Genomic DNA, 15,505 nt, shown 5'->3' with positions numbered 1-15,505 from the left:
CTCACTATCAACCGCACGCGTCAGAAACATCCAGTTGATTTCTGCAGCACGGTCGTAATAGAACTGCTGCAGATGGGAAGTTGAGTTGCATGCCTGTGAAGAATATTGTCTTTAACAGGTTAATTAGGATCAGGAAGGTGATGATGGTTCTCCTATCTTCAGGACCGGTATCATTATAACACAAGAACCTCACTTTCTCATGGAGGAGGCTGGTTTAAGGGGAAAAAAAGAAAAAAATAATAACAACCCTGCCCTGCTTAAATCAAGGGAGCCACCGAGTGATCTCAAAATTAGCATGCTGTCACCTTCAGTGTCTCTTCTGTCATTCAGAAAAACAGGCAAATGTGTAGACACATGAACTCATCTCACATCTACTGCAGAAATGTTAATTAGGAAGCATGGCATCCCACAGCTCCGTTCCTCACCAAACGCCTAACTGACATGTTATGTATTTAAATCCCTCTCATGCGCCCTTATTATAGCAGAGATGAAGTCACATGCAAATGATGGAAAATGTCATCATCATGGTATAATATTTGTGCATGCACATACAAATAAAAGCTAAAAAAAAAAGAGAGAGAGAAAAACAATAAACCTCACATAACAGTGCATATTTTTTAGCCTTTCTTTACATATGATGCCAGAATTTAAATCTGGTAATTATTACATGAAAACAGCAACACAGCAAAAACAAAAAACAAAAAAAACCAAACAAACATAAGGAATATATGCATTTATCAGCAACCTACAGAGATCTCCTATAGCCATGCTAATTTAGTTAATTCAATTTCTCTGGTTTCAGATGTATTTCTGATGCATTCCGACTGAGTCTTATACACAATAAACGTCAAACTTGCATTGCTTTGCTCTGTGTTTTGAGGTTTAAGATGCTGCAGGCTCATTGGTTTGGTGGGCATACAGCCAACATCTCTATTGTTGAGGAAGTAGTGCCCTCCTGTGGCATCAGAAGGAAACAACGCTACACATTAGGGAACGTTGCTCACTTATCATTTACACTGGTAAATAATGAGATAATAGTGATATGCGATAGAGGAGCTGATATAACATGAAATGTGAATGAAAAAGACTTCAAGAAAATGTTGTGGCTTATCTCAAAAACAGTGTTTGATAGGCCTATCAGGATTCAGAGCCGTTTTGGCATCCAAGATAGCAAGGAAATACTCATACAGAGGAATGATGAAACACATATGTAACTGTGCGATTAAACATTGCTGCTATGTTGTGTGAACACGGCTGAGACAACTGAGTTCAAAGGCAGCCGCCGCATTATAAAGAACAAATTCCCTCTTTGCCTCGACGTACCTTTAAGTATAAAATGTGACTTGTCAGGCCTCAACAAAATGAAATAGATAAATAAATAAAAATCACAGAACACCAACACCTCACTCAGGGGTTATTTTTAAAAAATATTTTTATTCTTTTGCAAAGGAGGCATTGGGAGTATCAGTGCGTTCTATGGCTTGTGTACAGAGTTCCTGTAGGAGACAAAAATCATAGAACAAGCCCTTGGATGAACTGAGGGCCCCACCCATGTTTACCAAGGAGGAATGTTTGAAGCAGCTACTCTGCAGCTGTTACAGAACACGGTCTTAAGCAACGGGCACAGTGTTTGAGCTGGAAGTTTTACAGAGGAATGCTACTGTACAGTATGTGGCTTAGTGCTTGGCCCTGCACGGCAGTTACATAAAATCTAAAGTGATTCAGAAACGCTCTGACCTATGAGCCGAGGGTAATGCTGCTAAGAATGTGAAGTATGTTTCTCTTAGGAAGGAACCAAAAAAGAAAGAAAGACAAAAACAAAACAAAAACACTCCGGCTCTCCATCGCTGCCGCCGCTGCTGGGAGCTTTGAAAAAAGGTGGATTTTTCCGAACAGCAAAAACCTCTGAACTCTGTCTGCAACCTGGAAGACATTTTGAATGCTATATTGGTAATTTTAATGCTCAGTGTTATTTCTGATCAGCTACAACGTTCAATATATGGGCTCAGTTTAGGGAGCTAAACATCGCAGAAGAATGCACAGATTTGTCCCCAATTTTTAGTTTCAGTTTCACTTGACTCATCCACGCACAAAAGAACTTACCCAATTTTGGCATTGTGTGAGATAATATCATTATTCCCATGGAGCTGGTGCATGCAAGTGAACAGCCTTGACTGTAATCCAAAGCTGTCAACATTCCACCATAGCAGCACTTTGGGTTTAGAATTGTTTACAGACACACTTTGAGTTGCATCTCACATGTGGAGAGAAAATAGCTCCTCCTTATATTTGGTATAATCTCTGGATGCTGCCGAGGCTATGCCCAAGTTTGATGGCGTACAAATCATTGGATCAGACCCAGCGCGGGATAAAGCTAACAACAGTGCACACTGAATAGAGTCTGTGTGTGTGTTTACGTGTCTGTGTGTGTGTGTGTGAGTGTGGGACAGAGATGCAGCTAGCTAGCAAGCAAGTGTGATCGATGCACATAGAAGACCTGATACCTTTTTAACGGCACCGCCACCAAGAAAGCAAGTGGTATAATTGAAGCACGGCCAGTGAGGGGAGTCAATGTAATTAAGTACATTCATTGTCAAACCCTGCAAGGTTGGTTTAATTCCTGTGTTCTCTCTCGTAGCGTTTTGGGTGGTGGGCGAACTCATAGAAAGGGGATTGAGGTGACATGACGCAGGGCGATTGAAACAAAGCCCAAAGGGCACCCACACTGTCCCAACCCACACACACACACACACAATCACACACACACAATCACACATGTGCACACGCAATCCAAACATTCTCACACACATTATTTATGCAGGAGAAAATATATTAACATTTGCATTACAAAATAGTACACGGGCCTCAGTGTAGTAAAATACCTCTTTTTGTCCAATAAAAAGGTGGAGAGGAATCCATGTGGGTTGCTTTAATCTGAATGCAAAACTAACTCTCCACTTGCCTTCAACAAAATATCCTTTTTTCATCTATGAAAAATATTCCCAAAGTTTGACGGGATTTGAGGCACTGGATTATATCTCTGTACACAAAGTCTCTGTCCTCCACTGTCAAGGTTTGTTCAGCAAATGGAGGCCACCTCCGCAGTTACATGATCTAGATGCTGTAAGGGGTCAAGGGCCTAAAAACTGACGTGCAGCAGTTAAGCATTCGACCCCAAGTGTCTCCAAGCTTTTTTCCCAGCCAACAGTCCAGCTGTCTGGCTCTGCAAGACCTCTCCAATCCACCAGGAACTAGACAGAACCCCTCCCCTCTCTCCTGTCCAACATATTTAACTACACTGTTATCGGTGATCTTCGGCGTAACTTCGACAACCTAAATCTCACAGCCCTCTGATTGAAAACAAGCAGCTATTGTAATTTCATGTGGAACCGCTGAGGGCTGGAACCATGTTCATAGCAACTGGTTAGCAGGACAGCTGAAACAGGCATCTGTGGTCCAGAGGGCCCAGCATCTCTGTATCCAAGTGACCATCCAAAAAGCCAAGTCCAAGAACAACCTGCAATGGCTTCCCGTTGTGCAGAATCTTAAGTATATCACCAGAGCTTCAGAAGCCTGACTCGTTCCACAGCTGGTGCACATGAAGAAAAGAAAGCACAAAATAAAACAGAACAGTTTCACAGCATGTTGGCATTGTCGTCCAATCACTCCACCAAAGAAGGACTCCTCCTCTCAGTCCACCGGGCCCTGGAAGATTAGCTTGGAGCAGCCCTGAGAGAGGCTGAGCTGGGTGGCACAGAAGGGGCAGGCTGCGTGGAAAGCATGGGTGCCATGGGGCAGAGGGATCTCTGCCCAGTACTTGACTGACTTCTCAGAGCACACATGTCCACACGGCACAAAGGCGTGCGTGGGTGCACCTGTGTCCACATAGAAGGCCGGCTCACAGCCGAGCCAAAGTGGTACATAGGGGCCGACCACCCGGCACATGGGACACTCTCGCTGAGTGTTGGGTTCCTGCTCTGATCGGTGGCCCCAGTTGTGGTAACCGTGCACGTGACCACAAGCTAAGTAGACCCAAGGCTGCTTGTCCTCTAGAGAAGAGAGGGCGCGACTGCGTTGCATGCTGGGGAAGGCGAGGGTGTTGAGACCTACGGGGCACTGGGGTCGTGCTGCATTGATCTCCTGCCTGAGAGCCTCCAGATGCTTTTGAGTTGGAGTGTGAAAGAGGCCTTCCGCAGTTCGCCACAGCAACGTGGCCCCGCACAGATCCACCAGCGAACCGTCCTGCAGGATGTTACTCTCATTCTCCACCTGAAGAGGGCATAGCAGACACTCATATTATATACTGGGAGTCAGAAGATGTCCATTTAAATGACTGTATGTACCAGGAACTGACCAGTTTGCCTGGGGTCTGTGCCGAGCGGGTCTCTCTCAGAGTGTAAACATCCCCACAAACGGAGATCTCTCTCCAAACGCCAGGCTTGGACTCTTCTGTGAACCCGCCTTTAGGGTGCATTACCAGTACACCATTGGTCGTCAAGCCATCCATGTGACCGTCAGGGTTCTTCCATTTTGCAGCTTTTTCCTGTTGACAAGAAAGAGCGCAGGTGATGACATGCACTCATGCTACAAGGAGGTACTGAGTATTGATCACGGTGCGTTAACTTCTACTTACCCCAAGGAAGATGTTCTTGGAAGAGTCAAACCCAGCTGCATAGATGCGAGCCGTGAAAGGTGGGTTACGCTCGCACACAACTCGGCAGGCAAAACGGGAGATGGTGCTCTGTGTGATGGGAGTCTCGTCGCCCTCCTGGCCTCCTGCTATTGTGTCAGTCACCACAAAGTCTATGGGACTCTCAGTGGAACGCCCAATCTAAAACACAGTACACAGTAATTACATGGAGCAAAGAAGAGATATCGCGCTATATCAGTACACGGTTGCTTTTCTTTACAGCAGACATCTGAATCCTGAGCTTTTCTGGCAGTTCAGCCCTTTCCACCCAGTCTCTGGTGATTTGACATTTTAATGTTGGCACACAAGTTCATGTCGCTGTGTGCGTGTGTGGGAAGAAGAAAAGGCTGGGAGATTCATACAGCAGCATGTTGGTGTAGCAGGCATTTATCAGGGTTACGGTCCAATTTTATGCATAAAACTGAAAAATGTCTTAATATTTCTCGGGCTGGTGAGCGTTCCCTTCTTTTCGTGCTTATTTTCTTTTTCCAAACCATTCATCTCAAGTCCTTTTTGCAAAGGTCTCTGCTGCGTATACGTTTCCTTCAATTGTGTGTTACTCAAAGGCACACTGACACAATAAAGGGTTGAATATGAAGCACATGTCTGCGATGCTGACGTCCCTCTGGCCTTCATCTCCTCGCTGCACATTCAAACAAGGAAGAAACAACAACAACAACAACAAAAACTAGAAATACATTTCAAGCACAAAAGCACCAGCGTGAGTGAACTGACCTGAAACATGTCTGTGTCTTTATCATGGCTGTACTCCACCACCACCGTCTGGTTCCTGGACAGTGTGTATGAGATGCTGTGTTGGCCTTTGCAGTTAACAGCCTGAAATAGAACATAGGAGAAACTTAATATACGCACATGCTTCACGTTCTATCATCATATTAAGCAGTGCTCCATTTATTTTTGAAAAAGGTAAAGTCTGCGCAGCCGCAATTAAGAGGTGTTTTTATTGTTCCGTGCCGCCATACAGCCAAGAGAACATCTTAAGATATCTGTGTTTGTGCCCTTTCACATCAAATGTGAGGCTGAAAAAGAGGAAGTAGTTTGAGTTGTCATTTTCACAAAAACGTCATCTCACGTTCGTATAAAAATTAAACCCATGCTAAAGAAAAAATTCTCATTGCTACTTTCGGAAAGCCAGTGACATTTATTTGTAGTGATGGAGCTCAGCAGACCCTTTAAATGGGGTTAAATGCCTTTTGCATTTAAGCATTTAAACCCAAGCAATGTGATTTGTAATCATAGATGTAACCCTCTGATATCAAGTCATAGACAATTATAATTGTTTTTTGTTTTATCATTTATTTTCTATTGAAAATTAAAAGCATACACATCTCAAAAAACATAATGCACCTAAGGCCTTAAGGCAACAAAGCATGCATTAATGCCTTGTAGCAACGAAGACAAAAAAACAAATCGCTGGCACTCACAATTAAATACGGTTAGTTTTATTCGAAATACTGTTAGCTAGCAATGTTTTTTGTGCCCACAATAGTGAGTTCCAATGTTTTGAAATTATTTATTTTCTCTTTTGGAAGTTGTTTCCTAATTTGTTGGTAAAAGTCCTGTTTTGATTCATAAACAAATTCACTTCATTTCTTTCATTGGTAAAATGCCATGAGTAAGCCAGCAACGATTTATGAGAGAAAAGAAAATAGTGAAGTTTATGAGACCCTTCAGAACACAGATGAGTAAAATCACATGTTTTAATACGTGAGATTTCTTGCATTTAAAGCTGAACATAGTGCAGAAACAACTACTTATTTTCCCAAGGAACCCTGGAAGACCCTTAAGGACGCCTGGGGGTCCCCAGACCCCACACTGAGAACCCTTGTAATACCAAATGTATTGACTGGGGCTATCTTGAAGAGGAGCAGAGTAAAGTGAGTAAAGTCACACTCCTATGACAGCCACCATAAACTGCCCACCAGCCTCAGTTAACACAAACTCACCCGTCCACTCTCGTGTAGTGAGGGAGGGCAGGTTAGTGCCACTCAGTTCCCTTCAACACTTCACCACATGCCACTATCATCCTGCTCTAATCTGCAAATTCCATTTCCCACCCCCCCCCCCCCACCTCACACACACACACAGCGCTCTTTTGTCACGTGCAAGAGGAGAAGTGGGTCATCAGTGCTGCCGCTTTCTGCTGTAACATCCGACACAGACGGGGACAAATGTCATCATCGCATGCAGTCTTGTCTCGACTGCGCCGCAACAACCAAATGGTGCTCCACCTGTTCAAAGGCTAAATGAGGTGCACACACAATCCAAAATAAAGATATATTTTTATAAGCACTATACCACAACCCCCTCCCCTCTTCTGAGGGAGTATAAATAAAAACTCAGCCACGGGCCATGGAGCCCCAGAGGAAGGCCAGAGCAAACACTGCAGCAATCAAATGGGAAGATCAGAGATCGGTGGCAGGCATGGAACTGGAGGGTGGCAGTGGCGTCACGGGAGCTCCTCATTATCCGTCAGGAACACCAGTGTGCACAGACACGTGAGCTTTCTCACTCAGCGTGTTCGGTTCAGACTGGGAGGGAGCAGGAGTGGGTTGGGGGGGGACCTACCATGGAAAAAGACAGGGGCTTGGTTCACTTTACTCCTCTGTACTGAACGGAAGGCTTTCCTCAAATTAAGTTTACTGCCCTCCTACTTTCTCAAGGAGTGGTTATTTTTGACTGTGTGTACAGCTGAGAGCAGAGGGTCAGCCAACTGCAACAACTTCCTCCTCAGTTTAGCCTCCTCCTCATCCCCAGTTTGGTAACTCAGCGGCACAGAGGAAGAGTGGCACAAGGGGAAGAGGCTAAGAGGCAGTTCCCGTCTCTGACACAGGATTGCGTAAATTGGTATTCTTTGTTCTGTTGTAAAAACAACTAGTAGTGTGAAGCAACAGAAACATTTAGCTGTGTCTGAACAAACTGTGCCTCACTGGAATGATACACAGTCTCAACCCAACAACCCAGTAACAGAAAAACATCTACAGACATCAAGAGTCAAGTTCCACATGGTGAGAGAAACGGGAGCCAATGGGCCTTTGGCCAGGGAGCTTAACTCCCAACAAATGTCTGGAATATTGGCCTCTGAGAGGTGCAGAGGTAAGCAGGGCCGCTGGCTTTTTTAGCAGTTTTGCTTGGGAACCACAGGCAGGAATGCAGCGAGGCAGACGTGTTATACAGAAAGGGGCAAATTTTTGGCAGGCAATCCAGTACAGAGTGAATCTATGAGGCCTGGCTAAGAACTAGAGTTATTGTACTGGAAATGTCAACATCAGGGTCTGCTAACAATATGGTAGAGAGCCTTAGTGAAGTTTCCAGAGGCCGCTGCTGCTCTGGAACAGTACATTTTGTGTTTTTTCTTTCTTCTTCTTTTGCATTCAACCACAGTATGAATCAAAACAAAGTGTACTCAGTCAAAGTAGTGAGTAAAGCCTGGTTTATGCTTCTGTGTCGCGGCGACGCCGTACCTACGCCATCGACGCAGACCCCTAGGCGGACCCTACGCCGTAGCCTGACGTGCATCTCCAAAAAATCCTGACTATGCGTTGCATCGACGCGTCGTTACATGAATGTCAAGGACTGTGATTGACCCGCTCAGAACGTCATTTCCGGTTCAGCACAACAACTCCGCCATTTTTAAAGTTTCTGTGGTGAGAGCTACACGCAAAAATGAACCAAGCCGAAGAAAGGGTTATCGAGGAGGTCCGCAAGTACAAAGACATAGCCCAATCCCCCCAGCGGCTCAGCGGTGGATTGCAGAGCAACACGTTCCCTCAACGCAGAACTTCAAATGCTCAATGACGGCGTACAATGTTGCCGCGATGCAGAAGCATAAACAGGGTTTAAAAAACTGCTCATTCAGCTCTTGACAGGGTGTGTACCTTGCTGGCCTGGGGTGTGTTGAGGATGTGCACAGTGCTTGGTTTAACACCATTGGCTTTGGTCCTCTTGTAGAGCGCAAATCTGCTTTTCCGTCTACCCCGATCTCCATTGGGCAGAGAGCCATTGTACCTGTAACAAAGAGGGGGTGGGGTGGAGGGAAGGACAGACAGCAAATTCAGTTGAAACGGAAAAAAAAAGTTTTTCCTGGAGCATTATGTGTTTAATGAGATTTACAGTCCCAATTCTCCTAATCACATATGACAAGAAAACATGGAGAGTTAAGAACATTTTTATGTGTTTCAAAACGGAGCTTGGCCACGCATTACATCATTGAAAATCTAACACACACACACACACACACACACACACACACACACACACACACACACACACACACACCCTATTAGCAATCTAAGCATTACCTTGGATAATGTTTTTATTACATAATGCACTCCGGTGCTTGTGATTACAGCATGAGCCTGTTCTGTGTGAACTGCAGCTGTGTCCTGGGCAGTAGCAGGTTTTAAGATGCACGTCAGGTTTACCACCACTTTGAGAGAGAGCATGTGTGTGTGTGTGTGTGAGAGAGAGAGAGAGAGCGTGTGTGTGTGTGTGTGAGAGAGAGAGAGAGAGAGAGAGAGAGAGAGAAGCCTGGGTGGAGGACTGACATGCATGACTAAAACACCTTCTCTCATGCTTGTGTTTGATATAAACTGATGTGGGCAGCTCCATTCTCAAAGCTTCAGCATGACCAGAGCAGCATCCAAGAGCATTCTCTTTTTTCACTCCTTTCTTTCAGTTTTGCCCTTCAGTCTGCTGACGGCAACCTCGACTCGTCTGATCCTTTGAATGAAGAAGCCCCTTCCGGTATGACTGGTCCTCCCCCATCCACCAGCTGGTTCCTACAGCTGGGACACCCCATGCTCTACTCCCATCCAACACACAGACCGTCTGTCACAGACTAAACCACAGTGTACAGATCTCACTTGCACTGTACAAAAATCTGTATTACATTTCACAAAGAAATGTAAATAACGTGAGAATAAACTCCAAGCTAGCATATCTTCAACCAGTTTATCTCTTTGTTTCAACCCAAATGCAACATTAACAAGAACCTTCCTTCTGCTGCTCCCTACCTCCCTCCCAAGCTAGTCCACCTGTCCCATGTCTCCACACGGCTGGCCAGGCATGGAAACACATGGTCCCAGTCAGCACAGTGCACAAAGCTGGCCTGTAGGACAAGCCACCCACAGAGAGCTAGAGAGGCACTGGATGAAGCAGCGGACAAAACCACAACCAACAGCACGACAGCAGGAGGAAAACCGGAAAAAACATTTGGGATTACAATGAACTACATCAGTGTAATTTGCCTTACAGTGGTTATGTTTTCACTAGGGATGCACCGACTGTGACACTCCAGGCCGATCCTGACTGATAGAGACATTTAAAATAATATTTTTGGCAGATTGCTGAAGCTTCCCTGTTTATTGTCACCAATACTTTTGTATTTTTATTTGTTCATATTGTTTTTCCCCTCTTTTGTGGCAGAGAAAATAAAGGAATACTACAATTCCTTCTAGGCTTTTAACACACCATCTTAAAAGGATAACTTAAATCCTTTCCAGAATTTATTATAACGTTTCACAACAACCCATAAACACTGGCCACTGTCCTCTGTGAATCTTATTTGACGATGGCAGTCAACAAGCAAACATCAGCTGATACGGACACAAGGTCGATACAGGAAAGCAGTCCTCGTTTTCATATTTATTGGAGGACATTCACTCAGAGTAAGAAGCTGGTCGGGTGCATCTTAGGACAGGACTCCGATTATCAAAGAAGTAAAAGAAGCTTCTAGACAACAGGCGTTACCTTAAAATCATGTTTATGAAAGCGCCATCAGCTGATGTTCTGACACAACAGTGCATCTTCTTCATAGCCGTTCAATCTGGTTATATAACTTAAGACAGCGAGCACATTAAAAAATTTGAATATATTCAATTAAGACTTTGTGGTCCTGACCCTGTTAAAGATTTATACCTGACAGAAATAATCAAGTGAACAGTGAGCTGACTCTATACCCCAATTTCAGTGAACCTGTCCTAGAAACAAACCTCCTAAATAAAGAACAGCCAGGCCTACAAAGCTGTGAGAGGCCCTTCCTGCAGCTGGGCACTCAGGTATTTGTGGTTCCTGTGCATGGGGGTCCCATTTATTGCAACACACAGTCAGATGACAGGCTCTCTGCAGCGGAACAGCTACGACATTGTATTTATTCAAAATAACAGAGAGAAACAATATTCCAACACTTACCAGCATCACATTCACACGGGAGGCTTCTTTAATTAGTGCTCCAACTAATTGTGATAGCTTTCCCTTTTGACCTGTGCCAGACAGAGGATTTACCTTGCAATACTTAGTAGCAGGGATTAGAGACTCTAGCATATCACCTATCCTCCAGGGTTGCACTAAGGAGTCAGCAGCACCTCCTACCTGTTATGCTAACATGAAGCATTCGGGGAATGAGGAAGAGATATGCTGAGTAGTTACAACCTTCGTTCACATGTCAGTGAGACAAGGACGGCCTTTAAGTTTAACTGATGATGGCACATGGGCCAGATGATGACGATGCTCGCTGGAAAGCCTGCAGCCTATTAGAGCTCTCGTATCACTACATGGGAGGCAGCAGTCATGGCGTCTGATTAATATATGACCTTGCCCCAGACACTGAAACAGCATCAGGTACTCTCTGGCCATGTTGCATGTAATTTATCTCCTTCTTGGTGTAGCAAATTTTCAAAAAATAAAGAATGGTGGTGGGGGGTGGGGGCACAAAATCTTAACAATCATTGCTAGTTTGTGCAAAAGATGTCGCCCGAGTTGATTTGTACACTTCCTCTACCAAGCAGTTCTTTTAGGGAGTAAAGTTCAATCAATAGGTCCAGTCTCCCTTATACAATGGACAGAGGAAGCTGAGAAGAGGCAAAGGCTGGGCCCTGGTCAATCCATCCTTTCATTTCCAGGATACCCACGCAGCCCCACACCCCCCTTCCCCGACCAGCACCGAGCCAATCCACCCAGTCAGAGATAGGGGGCCAGCCATGCAAGTAATAACAGCCATCACGCTCATGGCAACAAACCACAGAGGAAACTGCTGCTCAAACAAGCTTTGTTCCACGCTGTCAGCTCGCTTGTCTGCCATCAGCTTTATCAACGGGATGTGATGTGATGTCACAGCGGTGGTTATACACCACGTCACATCTGTGGTCTTTATATCAAGGGAAAGATTAAAAGTGCAAGCTTCAAACATGCCACATATTCCGCTTGAGGTGATAAAGAAAGAGTCAGCACTTTTTTTTTTTGTCTAACAGAGTGAGCGGTAAGAGTGTACGGGCGGAGGACAGGGGACAGACCACGCCGCTATGACCTTCAGACGCAGCAGCTCCCAAACATCTGGAAGGGCTCAATATAAGTCAGTCAGCCAAACTCTAATCATTGATGACATGACAGATGTTTTCCATCCTCGGTTGCCCTTGACACAGCTTATCAATATAAACACAATTGTTTATGATAACTGCTGCTGGGTAAATGCAGAAAGGAGCGGTTTGGTATACATACAGCAATGCCACATTTAACTGATTAAATGGCCTTCACACACACACACACACACACACACACACACACACACACTAGTTCATAGAAGAACTTTTTCTTCAAACGAAAACTAGCAAGTTTGAAGAGGATCCGCAGATGACCAAATAAATCAACTGGAGGGCATTAAAAAAAAAGAGTAATTATCACTGACAACTTACAAATAAATAAAGAAACGATCTGGTAAATCTGGAAATATTTCAATCACTCTGCTAATTTAAGCGAGCAAAACAATATGCCTGTCGCTAGATTTTGAGATAATATTTGTAGAAATTACATCAAAATATGATGCTTTGAAACACAGAAAATATTTGCTGATAATACAAATTCCAACCACAATTCTGTTCAATATCTGGGACTGTGATCGATGGCACCAAAACACAATAACGGTGACATTTCCACATTATATTCCTGAATTCTGGAAAAGTATTCTTATTACAAAGAATAAAATCACTCAAAGGCACAAAGAGAATTTAAAAATAAAGCTGCCCTTATAAATAGTAAATTTATACCCTGTTTCTATGTCACTGACTCCATTTATTAATACACACTGATGTGTTTGTACACTCCTAGTTTTTACTAAGGAGTGGAGGAGGGGGCAGTTAATGGCAGCTTCTTAGACATTTTGTATGAGTTTGGTGTTTAGCTCATTAACCAAAATCAAAAACAGTGTGTTGGTATTCGTACCACGTGTACATACACTGTAATGGAGAGTTGTGTCCACCTACCTAGGGGTCCTACCTGACCATGTGGACGTCCACACTCTGAAGAAGAAAGTGTTTTATTTCGGGGGTCTCCTGCGCTGGTGGAGAGGAAGGGGGGGGGGGCAATGTTTGCCTACACATTTGCTATCTATTGATCTAAAAATGGTAAGTTCGTGGCGACAGAGGACGTGTGTCTCGCAGATGTGAGTGCTGTGAGCTACAGATGATTTTTGGGGGGGGGGGGGGGGGAAGAAGCCTAGAGACTGGGGGAGGGGGGCTATCGCCACTTCCGAATTCCTGAAACCCCATGAATCCAACTTGAAGGTAAGAAAGAGAAGAAGAGCGCTGGTCTGAGTTCACTGGTGATCCAGTTCTCATACCGGTACTGAACGGATCCTTTCGATGTGCTCAGCTGTGTTCAAATATAGCCTGCCATTACATCCAATATCATCCGAGACTCGAACAGGAAAAATGTACACATCTGTGATTGTGCACGTGTCTGATTTGTTGAGTAACGTGAGCGCGTGGATTTCTCAATCGAGCTTTCCAAAAAAAAAAAAAAAAAACCCCACAAAGTACAGCCAATAAAGCAAACAGAACTTTATTTTCATTTCATGTATGTTCAAGTCTCGTTGCTGTGCTAGCTCCGAGAGGGTTCCCTACAGAAACTTCCTCAATAGTAAGACTTCGTTTTAACGTCCACAGGGGGGGTGTTCACACATTAAAATAACGTCAAAGAAATAAAAATAAGCTTCAACTTACCCTAAAACTACCAGCTCCCCGTATTTAACTGGGTCTTTGGACGGGGCGCAGTGCTCTTCTTGGCTTGACGAAAACATGAGGCTTCTGACTTGACTGTTAGCTTTACAGTAATAACAGCAGCCGAAAAATAGCCAACAACTGCCTTTAGAAAGCTCCGACACGCAGTCAATTCATACCACAGATGTAGCGGAATACATCTAAGTACACAAATAAATCCGATTTTCAATAAATAAACTGGTCTGAAACTTCTTTACCGTGACATTGCAAAACGTAACTTACTTGGCGGTTGAATCCGCTCTGAAGCAGATACAAAAACAGCGAGGAGCTGGGCCGGGACGTACCATTCTCTTCTTCTTTACTTTCTGTAGGGGGGATTCTTAAACGATTTAGTATTTAAATCAGTGTTTTTAACCGTAATGTGCTGCATATAATTATTTAAAGTTACTTAGTAAGTAGTATCAAAATACTCAATGAGTAACTGACTCTTAAGGAGCCAAATTTTTGAAACTTATAAAAATATATGTCATAGTACCACCTCGCATGGTCGTTGGATGGCACCTTGTGTTATGTAAACAAAGAGTACAATCAGGGAATTTTTAAAGGGGTCATACTTTCCCTGATAATATTTTTCAAGTCTCCAGTTTCTCCAGTTTCTCATGAGTAGAAGAGGGGGTTTACACCCTTTTACCAGACATATTCTGATTGTTTGCATCACAAACATGATCAATTTCAGCAAGAAATATAAGTTATCAGATCCTTCACAAGGTTGGGGAACAGACGTGGGAAATATGATGAAAAATAAATACCATTTTTATCATTCATATGTAGATTATTTTTTTGCAAGAGACCCATTAGGATCTTTCAGTAACTATAGTTGAGTACTGTGTTATTACAGCTTGCTAATGCGATACAATGACACCTTCAACCCTGAAAGCTTTAGTTTCGTATTTCACTTTGCTTTTATGTTTTTGTCGACTCATTTTTCCTTGTTTCTACTTCCTTGCTGCAGTTTTAGAAGATACGGCTTAACCTAATCAGAGCCAGTGATTTGCTTAAACGCTTCTTCTGAGAATTCTCAGTCAGTTCTTCATCCACACCTTAAGTGAGAATGTAAGGATGTGAAGCATTCAACAACCGTGACAACTCCCCAATATCACCCCTTTTAATATCTCACGTGTCCGCTTGTCACGCCTCTCTGATGAATGTGCCACTTAACTTTTGTCTGCCAGTCTCATCTCCAGCTTACAGCCTCCGCCCTGTTTTCACAAGACTCTGCATGGCTGGAGGTACCCTTGCTGCTTTAGGCCCCTGCAGTGGGGCTATTGCCTCTGCAATTATGGCCCACTGTTTGAACTGGTGTTCAGTTTCAAAGTGCAATAACACTTCACGCAGAAACAAAAGGTAGTAGGGGGTCACTGGGGCCCATGAAACTATGTTTCCCCACCCATGCACTCTGCAGCTTTACGGTACAAGATATACGATAGCTATAGAACAGATATTACTAAATTGTTGTTTTAGTTCATAGCGACACAGACAGGTCCATTTGGAGAAACATGGATTAAGCTTGAGGAGACTGGAGGTGCGGTAGGCCTTTAACTGCAGGCCTGGAGGCTGTCCTCCTAAGCTGTGACTATAATGATTGTTTACTGCCTCTTTGTGTCACTGTCTCTTTCCGCTTGCTTTCATCCACTGGGCATTGTCTCTGTAAAAGAGCACTACAGTCTTTTCTATGTCTGTCTGGCTCACCCTCCCACACACACGCACACACAGTGGAGTTGTGTGTGTGTGTGTGTGGGGG

The 15,505-nt window shown here is 44.0% G+C and overlaps 1 protein-coding gene across 1 annotated transcript; it reads right to left on the bottom strand.

Annotated features, from left to right (window-relative positions):
- Positions 1 to 1,138: 1,138 nt before the first annotated feature.
- Positions 1,139 to 14,007, bottom strand: peli2 (pellino E3 ubiquitin protein ligase family member 2). The gene is made up of 6 exons (XM_086183390.1): positions 13,708 to 14,007; positions 8,590 to 8,719; positions 5,426 to 5,527; positions 4,634 to 4,831; positions 4,355 to 4,543; positions 1,139 to 4,269 (listed from the first exon to the last, which is right to left on the bottom strand). Exons 1-6 carry the CDS (start codon positions 13,782 to 13,784, stop codon positions 3,691 to 3,693), a joined length of 1,275 nt encoding a protein of 424 aa, XP_086039516.1. The 5' UTR covers positions 13,785 to 14,007; the 3' UTR covers positions 1,139 to 3,690.
- Positions 14,008 to 15,505: the final 1,498 nt, after the last annotated feature.

Source organism: Aulostomus chinensis, chromosome 17 (assembly GCF_037954235.1).
Source record: "Aulostomus chinensis isolate RoL2024-O1b breed Wild chromosome 17, RoL_Achi_v1.0, whole genome shotgun sequence".
Lineage (NCBI taxonomy): Eukaryota > Metazoa > Chordata > Actinopteri > Syngnathiformes > Aulostomidae > Aulostomus > Aulostomus chinensis.
The sequence above is the reverse complement of the archived record's forward strand: the minus strand, read 5'-3'. Positions and strand labels throughout refer to the sequence as shown.